A 16231-nucleotide genomic window follows, 5' to 3' on the forward strand; every position below is an offset into this window, starting at 1 on the left:
TTTCCAGCAGTGAAATATGAAAGCAGTGAGCAGTGAAATATCCCTTTAAGAGCATCTGATCATAGTGATGTGGATATGTTTGCACAAGCTCTGTTATTCACCAGAAGATGAGGTCATTAAAATTACTGTTATGATAGTCTGATTAATAAGTACATTTGAGGCTATAGACTATAGTTTGAATTAATCTTTATTATCCTGAACATTGTATAAGCATTTGTTTCACGTGTCACTGAAAGGAAGAGAGGCTCTCAGAAGCATGTAAACGTCACATCCTTTTGTTTTTCCCGGGAAAAAATAAGTGCTTCACATAAAAATAAGTGTACAAGCTTTCAAAGACGACCTAGGAAGTCTCGTTTTTAAGTTTTGTTACAAACTTTTCACACACTGACAAAAAAAAAAAAAAAAAAAAAAAAGATTAATACACGAATATTCTTACATATAGCCCCTTTAAGTTGTTTTAAAGAAGAAAATATTCAAAAAAAACTGTTTTGTAATATTAATACTGCACTGAAAATATCTTAAGTCACTATGGATAAAAGCATCTGCCAAAATATATTTATGGAAATGTAACCTTTGCAGAGGAAATCCCATACCGCATTAAAACAAGCTCAGTGGGAAAGAAAACATGAAATGATAGTGGACGAAGCAAGAGAATTGTCCATTCTTATTATTACACCTTAATTTATTCAATACCAATAAAAAATAGTAGATGTATCAAAACCAAATAAATAAAACCTGAATCATAAACTCACCACTCCAATTCCCTCAAAAGCAAATATGGCTGTTCCAAAGAAGAAGGGAAACTTCCGCCATGTGGAGGCATATGGCAGGCTTCTGGGATCGCTCACATCCTACGGACAGATATATAGTTTCACATGACTATAATTGCAGTCTTTCTTTCTAGTATAAAGGCTGAAATATGCACACACACTTACAGGAACAATACATTTTAAGATCAAATGTCAGGCTCAGACATACCAGCCCACCCACAGCCTTCACAATTTGATGCATAGAAAAATGACTCCAATCTGATTTGGTGGCTTCATGCAATGTCATAGAGTTTGCATGCACAGGCTTGTATCAGTCGTGCACAATGAGCATTTCTGAATACAAAAGTGGATATATGAGACTGAAATAATGTGCAAGTATGAAATAAAACCGAAACCGCGATATGGCTTAATGTGATTATCAAATCACAAAGACTGTGATTTATTTAAATTAAATGTATTTGCTTGAACTGTGTTCATTTACACGTGGGCAGCTTATGACCTGGGCCCGTATTTATCAAGCCTCTGAGAATTACTCGCAAGAACACTGCTAAGAATTGTAAAGAGTAAACAAAATTCTTGGCTCAAAGCTGCTCTTAAAAGTTAAAGTTAAAAGATCAAGCATCTCAGTCGTAATTTAAGTGAAGTGTAGGACTAAAGCTTAGAGATGATTCACGACACTCTGCTGTGCCACAAACGGGATTTTGGATGACGATATTGGCATGGACCAATCACTGAATAGATTTTCTTATTTAAGAATTATTCTCAGATAAATTCACATTGAATGGTGAAATTCCTAAGAGGAGTTCACATTCAGCACACATTTGACAATAAATCATTTTCAAGAGAATACATTGATATTCACATTGGAAATTAAAGATAAACACCTTTTCCAACATGTCTTAATTACACATTTTAAACCGGTGCGATGTTAACTGTGATAGCCTAGATTTTATGATTTAAAATCATATTTCATATTTATGTTTACATAATATAATGTTTTTTTTTTTTATTTCATCTGTGTTGATTATATGAAAAGTGAACAGCACGAGTAAGACAGGATCATAAGATGGGCCAGACATGATACAATGAATACAATGCAATTTGCTTTGGATAAAAGCATCTGCCAAATGCATAAATATACTGTTTGTTATATTTATTATTATATTAAAGGTTAAATCAAGGTTTACATAATGTTTATATGATGTCTAATGTGTTTTTTTTAATATGCTTTAAGACAAACCGTGTGCAAATTCATAAGTCAACACCATTGCTGAGTATTTTCTCCTCAAAGGGTCATGAAACCCTAAACCATATTTTCTGAGATTTTGACAGAGGTATGTGTGTTGAACACCATTGAAGACCATGTTAGCATCTATTAGATTTAATAGTAGTGGGAAAATGGTTACATTTATATAAATTGTTTTTTTCCGCTACTTTCATCTTCCGGGTTTAAAATCTTCATCGTGTCCCTATAGTACTTTGATGACTCATCGGTTTTCTTATCCAATGAGAAGACACTTGCTCTTAATTATTCATGACACCACGTGGAACTTTCCAATGACAGACATGTCAAAAACTGTGATATCGCGTAGTAGATGAGAGAGGCAATGATGGGACGCGCGTTTGTTTTCGTGGTGCAAAAGTTCCAGTGCATCTTTCCCCACGATGCTGCCCGGCCCAGGGCTAGACTCCGGCCATCAACCACGGACACATCTAAACTATGTGTGTGTAGCAACCATTCAACTGGAGAATGGTGGACTTCGGCCTTGTACACCAATGCAGGTTTTGTCTTGCGAGTGATGCGGTCCCGAGGACTTTTCTATCGCTTCAGAGGTGTGTGTGTGTGTGTGTGTGTGTGTGTGTGTGTGTGTGTGTGTCTAAAATGTAACCCTGACCGTTTTACTTGACTTTTGTTAAATAATCACTCGTTATTAAAATTTAGATATTTCGATAATACCTCAACTGTATGGAACGTATGCTTAATGTGTGCAAATGTCTATGTCACTGTCCATCTTTATTATGTGGGTTCAGGGGGCGCGTAGATCTAGGCTTTGTACAAAACGTTTTTTTTTTTTTTAAGTGGTAAATTTATTATTTTCAAATATATGCATTTATAGTGTGTATATAAACAAATATATATTTTATAATGACATAATTATACATAGAAATGTACATTTATATGTTTTAAATACAATTATGATTACTGTAGGCTAATATATGTAGCAGGGCATTCAGTTACTTTTGAAAGGACAAAAATAAGGTGTCCGTGTATTTCATTAGACTTTAACTTTGCCAGCTATAAAAAAAAAAATCTAGCATTTCCTCACGTTTTACCACTGATTTTTAGTGACAGTCGATATGCATGGGCCACTGGCGATGACATTCCCCCCCCTGTGAGCTAGACTTCAGCTTAAATCGGGGGTTTCATGACCCTTTAAAACTGCAGTGAATCAAAGACAGTCGCAAAAACTCGGTTTGAAATCACAAACTTACACGCACTTATGTAAGTGAAACTTATATTGACACACGCGCACTTACGTGGAGTATATATGTGAAGATCAGGATGAGGCTGATGGCCATACAGAGGTTGGCGATGGCGGAGAGCACGGCCATGTTCCGCAGGTCCCTGATGAAGGTCAGCACGATGATGAAGGGAAGGAGGAAGACCATGTAGAGCCGCAGATCCAGCCCCGCAGCAGAAGGAGTGTCTGGGGAGACGGCGCCCTCCTCTGAGCTATTGGAGTATAACAGCACGGTCTCCGCGGAAGTGTTCGGACGAGCTCCTTCCATCACCTGTACAAGAACACACTGAGCTTTGACTTAATTCCAAACAAAAATTTGATTGGCTGTTAAGTTTAAAGCCAGATTCTGTCTGGCTGCTGATGGTCTTCATTCTGGAAATGTTTTTTTCCATTTGTTTTCATTGGCTCTGGCTCGATCATACAGTGAAAATCTGCTCATCTATGGAGAAAATGAAATTTTGGAGCACTACTGTCGCACATACCTGTTTAATGTTCTCGGCCAGGAACACAAAATAAACGCTACAGAAGCCCAGCTGGGTCAAAACCAGGAAGAAATTCACCAGGTGCCTGTAAAAGATATTAATAATATGTGATATGTGACCCTGGATAACAAAACCAGTCTTATGTTGCACGGGTATATTTGTGGCAATAGCCAACAAAACATTGTATGGGTCAAAATTATAGATTGTTCTTTTATGCCAAAAATCATTAGGATATTAAGTAAAGATCATGTTCCATGAAGATATTTTGTAAATTTCCCACCTTAAATATATAAAACATTTATTTTTGTGAATGGATGCAGCACTATCGCCAATAGAAATGGACAACTTTAACCTTTAATCAGTGTTTGGGGTCTCACAGACCCCAATGGATTTTTCCTTCATTTTTTAAAAGTGTTAACTTCATCTCAGGGGCATGAAACTCTGGAACTTTTCCTAAATAATCTATCTAAACATGCACAAAAAAACTGGGCTTGATTTGGTTGTTCTAAAGGTGTGTAAATTTTTTTTTACCTTTTAAGGTGTTTGGGGTCAAAATGACCCCACATTGAAAATGAATGGGAAAATGAAAAAAATGACTTTTTTTTATTTTATTTGTCAAAAAAATAAAAGTAAATCCATTATAAATCTGAAAATTTCTACATAGAAACCAAGGTCTGGTCCTAGAGCATAAATAAAAAGTAGAGCGAACTTTCTATCTCATACACACACACACACACACACACACACACACACACACACACACACACACACACACACACACACACACAAACACACAAATGTATGTGTTTGCAACAGAGAGCATTTTTACAGAAATTGGCAAATAAAATAAACAAAACTGGCATAAATCTAAAAGAAATTACATTTAAATCAAGGTCTGGTCCTAGAGCATAAACCCAAAGTGGAACGAACTTTCTATCTCATACACACACACACACACAAACACACACAAACACACACATGTATGTCACTGCAACAGAGAGTATTTTTATAGAAATTGGCAAATAAAATAAACAAAACTGGCATAAATGTAAAAAAAATGTACATTTAAATCAAGGTCTGGTCCTAGAGCATAAACCCAAAGTGGAACGAACTTTCTATCTCATACACACACACACACAAACACACACATGAATGTCACTGCAACAGAGAGTATTTTTATAGAAATTGGCAAATAAAATAAACAAAACTGGCATAAATGTAAAAAAAATGTACATTTAAATCAAGGTCTGGTCCTAGAGCATAAACCCAAAGTGGAACGAACTTTCTATCTCATACACACACACACACACACACACACAAACACACACAAACACACACATGTATGTCACTGCAACAGAGAGTATTTTTATAGAAATTGGCAAATAAAATAAACAAAACTGGCATAAATCTAAAAAAAATTACATTTAAATCAAGGTCTGGTCCTAGAGCATAAACCCAAAGTGGAACGAACTTTCTATCTCATACACACACACACACAAACACACACAAACACACACATGTATGTCACTGCAACAGAGAGTATTTTTTTTAGAAATTGGCAAATAAAATAAACAAAACTGGCATAAATCTAAAAAAAAATTACATTTAAATCAAGGTCTGGTCCTAGAGCATAAACCCAAAGTGGAACGAACTTTCTATCTCATACACACACACACACACACAAACACACACAAACACACACATGTCACATATGCAACATGGAACAAGCTTGTTGAATGAATGATTCTCTATGGCCCTCTATTGGATATCTTTGGCCATTGCACTTTAATTCCTTTCCTATAAGAAATAAAGTTTTTCAACTAACCTTTAGATGGCAGTGTTCTATCCCTAACACATAGAGCAATGTCCAGAAACTATTTATATTTAATTATGATCATCATTTAAGTGATTTTTTCTTTTAAAAATCATTTTTCATGAGCCAATTTATGGCCTAGTTATGTATTTGTGCAGTAAATAGGTAAAAAACTTCTAAATTTCCACAAAAACACAGCATAAATGGATAGTTTAGAAGTAAAAAAAAAAAAAGATATATAGTTTTCCATATAAAAAAATTATATTTCCTTATGCAATTGCTCTTTAAAAGTTTGGGGTCAAAATGACCCCAAACACCTTAAGTGTTGTCCTTTTTTAACAGTGATTTTCTCAATATTTCGATTTTCTGCACCCTCAGATTCCAGATGTTCAAATAGTTGTATCTCGGCCAAATATTGTCTTATCCTAACAAACCATACATCAATGGAAAGCTTATGTATTCAGCTTTCAGATGATGTATACATCTCAATTTATGTATACATAAATTACACATAAGACTGGTTTTGTGGTCCAGGGTCACATATGAGACATGAATCAGGTGCAACAATGGTCAATTATACAGTTTAGCATTATAGAAAAAATATTTGACTGAAGCAACTGACCAATAAGAATCAAGTATTCCAGAGTGTACTTCATTTTTGTTAAAAAATTTAAAGGGATAGTTAAATTAAAGGAATAGTTCACCTAAAAATGGAAACTATATATAAAAAAAAATCTAAAAAAATCGAAACCTTTAAAAAAAAAAAATCAAAATAAAGGAGAAATAAGACGAAATATAAATATTAGATTTAAATGAGAAAGGTTGTCTTGGCAGCTAATTGAAATAACGTCAAGTTGAAGTGCTAAAATTACTAACTAAGGCTATGTTTACAAGGAAACGATCTGAAGAGAAAATGCAAAAGTGGTGTTGCGTTATCACTTTTTATTCTGCGTGTAGACGAGCGTTATGGGGGGGAAATCTGCGTGCATATGGTGACGCAAAAGTGTGTGAAATTCAATGTAGTATGCACTCCAGGCGGCTAGGTGGCAATGTGGAGCACTGCCACACAACAACACCAAGTCTGCGCGCCTGCGTACAACCTTCACTGTCTAGCAGACTTTTGCGTTTTTACCCTTTAGACGGGAACGGTGGAGCGACGGTGGAGCGTTTTTAAGATTTCCACTCTGGAGGGTGGTTTTCACTTTTTTGCGTTTTTAAGCCCCAAAAACGCCATCGCCATCTAAACGAAAGACACATCACATCGATACTAATTAATTATTTAGAAATATATAAATATAAAAAAAAAAATTATTACTATAAATTTATTCAATAAAATTCAATCAAATATAAAAAGTTAAATGATAAAAAATGTAAAGGTATGTAAATAAAAAATTAAAAAAACAACACTAAATGGAAATTGTCATAATTTACTCAACCTCATGTTGTTCAAAACCCATATGACTTCCTTTTTTCAAAATTAACTGAAAGGGGAACATTTAGAGACTACAATCTTTTCCCGTGCAATAGCCATGAATAAAACCTGAAGCTTTCAAGCTTCGAAAAAGATGCAAAAGCACCATTAAAGTGTCACAAAAAACAATCATATGGGTTTGTAAACACACAAGGGTGAGTAGATAAGGACAGAAGTTTCTGTTATATATACTATATGCAATGTAAGCTACATACAATGTTATTAAAATATTTATTCAATCAATATTATTAATAATAATTGTAATATTATTATTATTATTATTACTTTTTTTATTAGCAGTAGTATTGTTAGTTTAATTTTTCAGTATGCATGATATTATCTTTCAACAATGACAATACGAGGCAACATTTCCCAGTAAGACAGATCTTTTTAAGATTCAGGGCACGAGGTTTCTCTGTGTGTGTGTGTGTGTGTGTGTGGGACATCAGATCTGAAAACACCACTGCAGGCACCGTCCTGTCTCTCTCTGCACTCTAATGAGTGTATTCATTCCAGCACAGACGTTTGCCCTCTTGCCATCCCTCTCTCTCTCTCACATATGCACACAAGTGGGGTGTAAAGCTGTCATGCCAATGAACTGCATGATGGGATAGCTCACCTCCCAAAATGAGCACCTTTCCTGAGGCACTGGGAGGAACTGGTCTCCATGGCAACGGCAACCGTTTCGCTGTAACCGAGGGGGGAACGCTTAAACCTGTGAGAGAACATGCGGGAATGAGACAGACAGAGACAGAGAAAGGGGAAAACAGGGAAATATTCTTGAAGAGCAAAGCAGTGCAGAAAACAAAACAGCTTTTTGTGTAATTCTAGGGTGGAAAATAATGAGGTCAAAACACTTTTCATCATACTATACGTGATTTTTATATTTTATGTGGTTGTTGTTGGAGTAACTCGACCCAACTTTGGGGACAAAATTGACCCCCAAAGCTAAATCTAACAATACTTCCCTGGTGATGTCCTCAAAAAGAAAAAATCTATTTTTAAGAAAAAAAATATTGAGAGATTTTATATTGTATTATGTGTGTTTTCTTGTCTTTTACTTTGTTAGTGCTTTGGGTGTGAGACGTGAGTAAAGCGCATTATAAATAAAATGTATTATTATTATTATTATTATTATTTTAAAGACATAAATAATGTGACAAAAGATTTCTATTCAAATAAATGCTGTTCTTTTGAACTTTATTCATCAAAGAATTTTTTTTTATCATGGTTTCAACATTCAACAAAATGTATCATGTTTTCAACATTGATAATAATCAGAAATGTTTCTTAATAAATCAGCATATTACAATGATTTCTGGAGGATCATGTGACACTAAAGCCTGGAGTAATGATGCTGAAAATCCAGCTTTGATCACAGGAATACATTACATTTTAAAATATACTAAGAAAAGGATTAGTTTAAATTGTAATAATAATATCGATTGCAATTTTTTTTTTTTTTTTTTTAATCACACATTATTCTGTAATTAATCGTGATTACTCGCACCTAACATTAAAGTTTTGAATATATTTTTATATTGTAATAATTTCACAGTTAATCCAAATCCAAAGATGGTATTTAACAGGTAGAAAAATACACAGAAATTGAATAAAGTTATCAAACACATCAGTCTCCATGCATAAATTATCATTTAAATATATCCTTATTAATGCTAGAAAAGTTATTCAGTCAAGAGCAGTGAGTGTTTTTATCTTTGTCTTTGTTCTTTGCTTTAAATTAATAACAGACAGCAACAGGTTGATTAGGCTGCTGTCACTTTAAGATCCGACACACATCCCATGGCCTCACAACTCTTACGGTCATTTAAGACTATGTAACTCAATATAATAATATATTTACTGTATGTATTTAAGACTATGCTTACGTTACGAGGATACTCGACAAAGCGGGCAATTTGGCATAATTTTGTGTTTTTGTCGTGTGTGTGTCGCTCAGACAGAGCGCCAGTACAGATTCAGGTTCTTTTTTTGTGCATCTTATCATGCTTGAATGGTTTAATAGCAATTGAATGAGTGATAGTGTGATTATATACTGAAGTGTGACATATACTTTGCATATGTGTGTATATCCTCAGCAGTACATTGATGAAGCTGAAGTCGAACTGTAATACTGGCACACTTTGTAAAAAACACCCTGCCCACATGTGACTGATGCAGCATTCTGCCGCTTCCTGTACTCAGACCCGAGGGAGAGCCCTTTGAAAGCGTTTAAAGCTGGAATGCATGCAAGAAATTGCGTTTTTTAAAGTGTGAACACACCGACAGATATTCAGGCTGTCCATACGCTAGCAGCTGCTACATTCAGAATACAGAATATGTACGCACACTTCTAATTTTACAAACAACCCAAGCCTCTCACGTTTATATGAATACCTAATGAGGTTGGTTTTTAGGTCGCCCCTTCCATTGGGGAATATTTCAAATGCCACACGTGGTCATGGGAATCACTTTATCCCAGAGCGCCGCTGTCAAATGCTCACTGCACGCACGCTTGCTTTGGTTTTCCATCACCACCAGTATCAGTATCAAACATCCGTTTAGAATTTCAAAGAAAAGGGGGACATCTCTCACATGTGCTCCAGCAGAGGGCCACAATCATCTAAAAGTCACCTTTGGTCAGAGTCCTGCACGGGTTCGGGTAATTTGGCTCAAACGGGTGAGAAATATCCAGCTGTGTCGGATACGGGTGCGGGTCGGGTCGGACACGGGGGAAACACGGGTCTAAAAACAGCTTTAAAACAATCACGTGCAAACGTAAAAATAAATGCATATTTTTAGGAACACATCTACAAAAATATGCCTGTTTTTCAAGTTGATCAAATAATTTAAAATCCACATCAGTTTATTTGTGCCCACGCCCATGGGCGTCAGTTTGGTTTGAAATGTGCTGGGGACAGAGACGCATTCATTTCTTTTCTCCTTCGTGCAGGTCATGTTTTGATAGATGATGTCCTGTAGCTTACTAATGTAAATAAATAAAAATGTATACAAAAATGTGATGACGTCCGACTCGTTTTATGAAGAAGAAAGCCTTAAGTTTCCAAAAAGCATTAGACATATGACCCACTATTCTGCTTCATAAGTACCATGTTGACAATGACATGACGTGGTTTAATGTACCTAAACAACGATCACCAAATTTTCTCTCTCATATTGCTCCTCATAACCACTGAAAACTGTCAAAAAAATGGACGTATAATGGACGTTATCTAACATTAAGCATTTCTGCTTCATTGAGGCTTGTAGGAAAAAGCTTAACGGTTTAATGTAGGCTACCTAAACAACGATCAGTGGTCACCAAATTTCTGGTTAGATATTTTGACAGTTTTAAGTGGTTATGATGAGCAATAAATATGCATAATCAGGGTGTCTACAGATATAAACAAGTTCAATTTAAGACTTTTTAAGACCTTTTTAATGCCACTTTGAATTAAATTTAAGACCAAACCTGTGATGGAAATGCACATTATATTGCATACGTATATTTAATATTTAACCTAAGTAATTGAAATAATTTAATATGAATTACTTGTTTATTGAACTAAAATCAATGTAACATTTGCAATCGTGAGAATATTCAGCAAAATAGCTCCCGTCATGTTATGTTACTTAACTATATCACACGTTATAAATTTTTAAAAAATCAACATTTTGAATTTTTACATCAGTATGTTTCTTCTGTGAGTTTTTTTTATGTGTGCCGTTATGCTCATTGTTTTGATTTCTTGAAGCCTACATTATCATTATCAATAGCTGTTTATGTAATAAAATCTGAATCATTCTCGCGATTCGATGCTTCACTGGTTATTTGACGGACATTAGGTCCGTCAGACTGGAGAAATTTTAGCGGTAATGTGACCAGAAATATTTAAGACCTATCGAATCTGAATTTAAGACATTTTAATACTTTTTAAGGCCTTTTATTAGGAAAACTTTATTTAAGACATTTTAAGGACCCGCGGCCACCCTGATAATATGTACATGAGTAATAATATGTAACACTTAATACCAAAAAACTGAAAAAACTGGGTAAAAAATGACTCATGACGAAATCTGGTGGGTACCGAAATCGACGCCTATGCCCACGCCCTCCCAGGAGTCTCTATACCTACTTTCACTTTAAAAAATTAATCATAACCGTGCGCGCGATCTGCTTGCAGTCGTCGAGATGGATGCTGAGGAGTTGAAGAAAAGAATAGCTAGGAGATTGTAAAGTTGTCGACAATACATTATCAAAAATTCCAGTGTGTGGGAGAAATTTGGAGTTATCTGAAGAAACAATATTGTGAAAGGCGTGTTGGATTGCTGCAAATGTGGAACTTCATCACAGCATGAATGAGGAAGCGCGCAGGAACTGTGGTAACAAACCAAGCAGTTCTATCGAACAGTATTTTTCAAATTTAACACTGTTAAGTATGTGTGGTGTGCAGGGTGTGTTTGAACCCAAAATTGTCAAATGTAGGCTAGACGAAATTGCGTGGCAGATATAGTGTTGTAGCCGCGACTGTTCGATTGGTTAAATGTTAAGGCTACTCAGTTTTGTGGTAACGTTAGCCATGTTCTTCATGTACCGGCCTTTTGACAGCTTCGGCTGAAGTTGTCCTTGTGTTAATTGTCGTGTAATAACTTCTGTATGACATGGCAATAAAACATTTTGTAAGTGTGTCTATAATGTGATAGTCTAAACTGATTTTATTTCGGTTGCGGGTCGGGTGGTCGGTTCTATTTTAAACGGGTCGGGTGCGGATTTTAATTAGTGCTGCTGTCGGAAAACGGGTCGGATGCGGCTTTAAGCACTGCGGGTACGGGCGGGTGCGGATTTACAAAACCAGACCCGTGCAGGACTCTGCCTTTGGTCACCTGAAATGAGCGATGCTTTATCTAAAGTCTTAGATGAACACCTGCTATGTGTGAAATTTGTATTTCGGGGGTTATTTTTGTCTATTAACCTGGTTAAATAAAGAATGACAGGAAGTAAAGGCACATTTACATAAAGAACGATATCTATGAAGTATAATTAAACTATAACAATACTATTAGCATCCACACAACGCACAATATTGTTTTGTTTATTATAAGCACATGCTGCCATTTTGTCATCTGCCACATTAAAGGTACGCTATGTAAAAAAAATAAAATAAAATAAAAACCTGCATGCATTTTGCATATGGTTCTTTCTCATAACAAGATAGAGAGAGAAATGATCCTACTTCTCATAAAACATTCAATACTAGGTTTAAGAGATATAACCAGTTTAGATGGAAAGGATCTCAAGCTGACTACATGAAGACGTTACTGTAGCTTTACCCATTAATAGACACAGCGCTTCCTTGAAAATAAATTCCAGCACAGCGATACAACAACCATAATGAAATTACCCTACACAATAGATAATGCTTTACAGTCAACTCTGTTAGAGAGCTACATATGGCAATTAATCTGTTCAATATAACTCACCTGTTGAGAAATAAAAACACCATCTCTTTTACAACATTTCAAATCCCTCAGTTCTCTTCATCTCTGAAAAGCTAATGTTGATTCTTGTTTTATTACGAGCTCTGTCTCGTTCTCTTTTTGTCAGCAGACTCTCCTCTATTCGGCATTTGTCTTTAGATTTATCTGCTCCATATCTTGTGCCAGACAAAATTACGGAAGACGCTGGATTGTCCACATTAGCAATAGTGTTGGGGTAAGGCGCGTGGCAGAAAGTTTTGACGCAAAACAGACTCGCTTTACTCCCTTTTCCCATCGAATATCAGATTGGAAAGGCCTTTATTTTCAATAAAAATGAAGAAATTGAATATTCTAAAAGTGGAAAAAATAAGGTTTATCGGTTAGGGGCAGGTGTAAGGAGGGCTTTATTATCCCAATAAGGCGGCATTATTTAATAATATTAATAAATATAATTATTTACACGTTATTATTGCATACTGTTTAATGTACAACAACACTGAGGTACAAATAGTATGTGCCACTATTTTTAAGTATAATTATCATTAACTACTTTTTACACTTATTGCAAAGAAAATACTGCTATTTTTACATATTGTAAATAGTGATAGATTGTAAGAAAATATGCTGTTGTCACTTAGTGTATATAGAATCTAGTTGATATTTACACATTTGCAAATAGCAGCTGCCTTATATTTATGTCATGTTTTATGTCAAATTCTTAAAATTCCATTAATTTAATTAATATAATAAATAAAACCAATAAATTAAACAATTTCAATCAAATGAAATCAGTATCAACAAAAGCCATTTTTGCACTGCAGTGGCACAAGCTGCATCTGGATGTATTTACACACCGTTTAATGCTGCTCAGAGGTGGCATGAATGCAATTAAAATGGCGTAAATAATGTTATGAGAATGTTTTGAAGAAAACAATTAGTTTAATATGATGGTAAAAAAACGAAGTGATACTTTTAGAAATTAAACAAACCGCCAGTAGGTGGCGGTCTTAATGAATGATTAATTCATTTAGTAACGAAACAAGTGGCTGTATTTATGAATTCATTGAATCATTGACTCTCCCGATTCGTTCAAAACCACAGATTCATTCACCAAATAATTTCATTGCAAAATAAAGCAAAAAATACTGACAATACGGCTTAAAATAAACATCACTTAATATTACCTTTTTGTTTGTTGAACTGTTGTATAAAATCAGTCACATTTGCAATCGTGTGGATATTTGGGAAAATTCTTGATTGTATAATATATGATCAACATTGAAAACCTAAACTCACATGTATCGAAGAGAGTTTAAATCGATCTCTATTCACATTCTGTCTATATTTGTTCTTCATGCTAGTAAGTGCTAAATCCGCACTTTTTACAAAAGGTACATTATCGAGAACAGCAATAATATAGTGTGATTTGCTGAGGCAGCAGACTCTAGACACAACCTATCATATGCACGCTGCTTGTGGATGTAGTCAGAAAAATTGATTGGATGTCATGTATTTGACATTTTACGGCACTACCATTTTCCCGTTTTTACACTAGAGACAGCATTTTACCTGTTAGAAAATACATGCTCGGTTTTAATGTTATTAAAACCGAGGCAAAACTCAGCATTTTGTTTTCTTACCCCAGTTTAGGAACCACTGACCTACACCTTAAATCATGCCAGGACTTAGGGATGGGCGTATTGATATGAAGTATCGATACTGACGTCGAGTATCGATACTCAAATAAAAATATTGATACTACAGTGTTTGGTTTTTTACCCGTTATTTTGTTTATTTGACAAGAAATTTAATGCGTACAATATGCATTGAATTGGATGAATAACCAATGTTAGTGAAGAATTGTGTGGTAGAACTATTTTCCTGCTCATCTGAACACGCAAATGCTACAAGTCAGAACCAATCAAATCACAGAGAGCGTTCACACACTGCCAGCATTCAAACAGGGCTGCGTTTGCCAAAAGTATCATAAGAAACCATTGATGCTTTTGGGAAACGCAGCCCAGAACAATGCTTAACAGAAGACAGAAAAACATCTCGAGCTATTTTACAATAAATTGTATCCTACATGGTCTGTGCAATTACATTGTTTTAAATTGAATGTTAAAATAAACAACATACTGATGTTCTATTCTGTAACTAATTTGAATATAAAACATACACTGTCAGAATGAAAAAAAGTTGCATTTTATGGGTGCAACAGCCTGTCACTGGCAGTCCCTTATGAAAATGAACATTACAGTGACTATAGTTCAACTACGCCTAAAGTAATATGTAGATTTCCATGGTTACCACTACAAGTAAACATTTTAACCATGTGTAAACAAAAAAGATATTCTAATAAGTTCCAATTAAGGCGTATTAAATGTTAAAATGCCTTTCAAATATAATGTTAAGTGGGTATCATTACCCATTTTACTCTTAGTAGTTCAATCATTTAAGAAATGTAAAAATTGTAAAGTTCAGTTTAGAGGTATCGTATCGGTATTGGCAATACTGGCCTTGAAAGTATCGTATCGTATCGAAAACAAAATAAGTGGTATCGCCCATCCCTACCAGGACCGAGTGTTCATTTAAAAAAAAGTGAGCTGAAATGTGATTGGCTGTGGTGACTGAGACGGTGGGCTGTGATTGGTGGACTCTTACCGTTCACTGAGCTGATGGCTGCAGTTGACCAGGATGTGCATGCAGTGAAGACACACCACACCCATCAGTACCAGACTAACCGGACCGAGCTTGAGGAAAAACAGAGAACCATGTTCAGTCTAATGCGGTTTAGACACTTTAAAACACATCAACCGTTTTAAAAGATAATATCTGTTTTTAGTGACCAACAGTAATGTCTTCCAGAGCAATAAAGCTTTATCGCTCTCATTCTCTCTCAACATGAACTTTGCCTACATACTGTACTAAAGCTTTATGATAGCAATAAAATGTGTGGACTGACATTCTTACGAACAAATTTGGCAGTCAGCACACAATACAGTCACACAGTTTAGTTTGTAAACCAGTCTGACTAGTTTTTTAACCTGTCGTCCACCCATTAAACAGTCAGTATCAGGATATGATGGTGAAAACAAACAAAGCCAATTACAGGGGCAATAAAGCCGCAATTGTATTTTTTTGGGCATCAACAAATGCAGTTAAATGCTCCCTAAAGCATTTCATGTTTTTACAGTCTGCAAGTGGTTTTACTAACAGTCTGAAGCTTCGGATTCAGGATTCGGATTCAGGCTCAGTTTGAGAAGCAGCAAAGAAATGGTCTGTATGTAACAGAAACTGATCAAGATCGGGTTTATCGTTCACGCGCCTTCACAGAAGAAGCAGAGATGCTACGTACCACTATCCCAGCATTCTTCACCGCCAGAGGAAGCCCAAGCAACCCTGTGCCGATGTTCCCCTTCAAAAGATGCAGGAGGGTTTGAGTAAACCTGAAGAGTAGAGAAAACAGATCCACACCAATGTGGTTATTTCCGGCAGACAGATGTCAGAGATTATGGTATAATATACATAATGTAATATGAGAGTATGCTGTTTATATATACACACACACACACAAATTTTTTGTTACAGACAAAATTACTGTTTGCAAACAAACACCTGATGAGTGTCAACCCAAAACTACAAAAGTAACCCTGACTGTGACTCACGTGATTCCTCGAGGCAGATGCTCTGAA

General features: G+C 35.5%; 1 protein-coding gene across 1 annotated transcript in view; it reads right to left on the reverse strand.

Moving 5' to 3' along the window:
- slc36a4 (solute carrier family 36 member 4) overlaps window positions 1-16231 on the reverse strand; it is a 33589-nt gene that overhangs the window by 14209 nt on the left and 3149 nt on the right. The window contains exons 3-9 of the mRNA XM_082180937.1: window positions 16205-16231; window positions 15895-15985; window positions 15201-15289; window positions 7678-7773; window positions 3775-3859; window positions 3309-3563; window positions 753-851 (exon numbers count right to left, since the gene is read on the reverse strand). The exon at window positions 16205-16231 is cut by the window's right edge and continues 70 nt beyond it. Coding sequence (XP_082037063.1) covers window positions 753-851; window positions 3309-3563; window positions 3775-3859; window positions 7678-7773; window positions 15201-15289; window positions 15895-15985; window positions 16205-16231 — 742 coding nt within the window. The remainder of the gene's footprint in view (window positions 1-752; window positions 852-3308; window positions 3564-3774; window positions 3860-7677; window positions 7774-15200; window positions 15290-15894; window positions 15986-16204) is intronic.

The sequence above is a fragment of the Leuciscus leuciscus genome (assembly GCF_965113295.1).
Source record: "Leuciscus leuciscus genome assembly, chromosome: 9".
Lineage (NCBI taxonomy): Eukaryota > Metazoa > Chordata > Actinopteri > Cypriniformes > Leuciscidae > Leuciscus > Leuciscus leuciscus.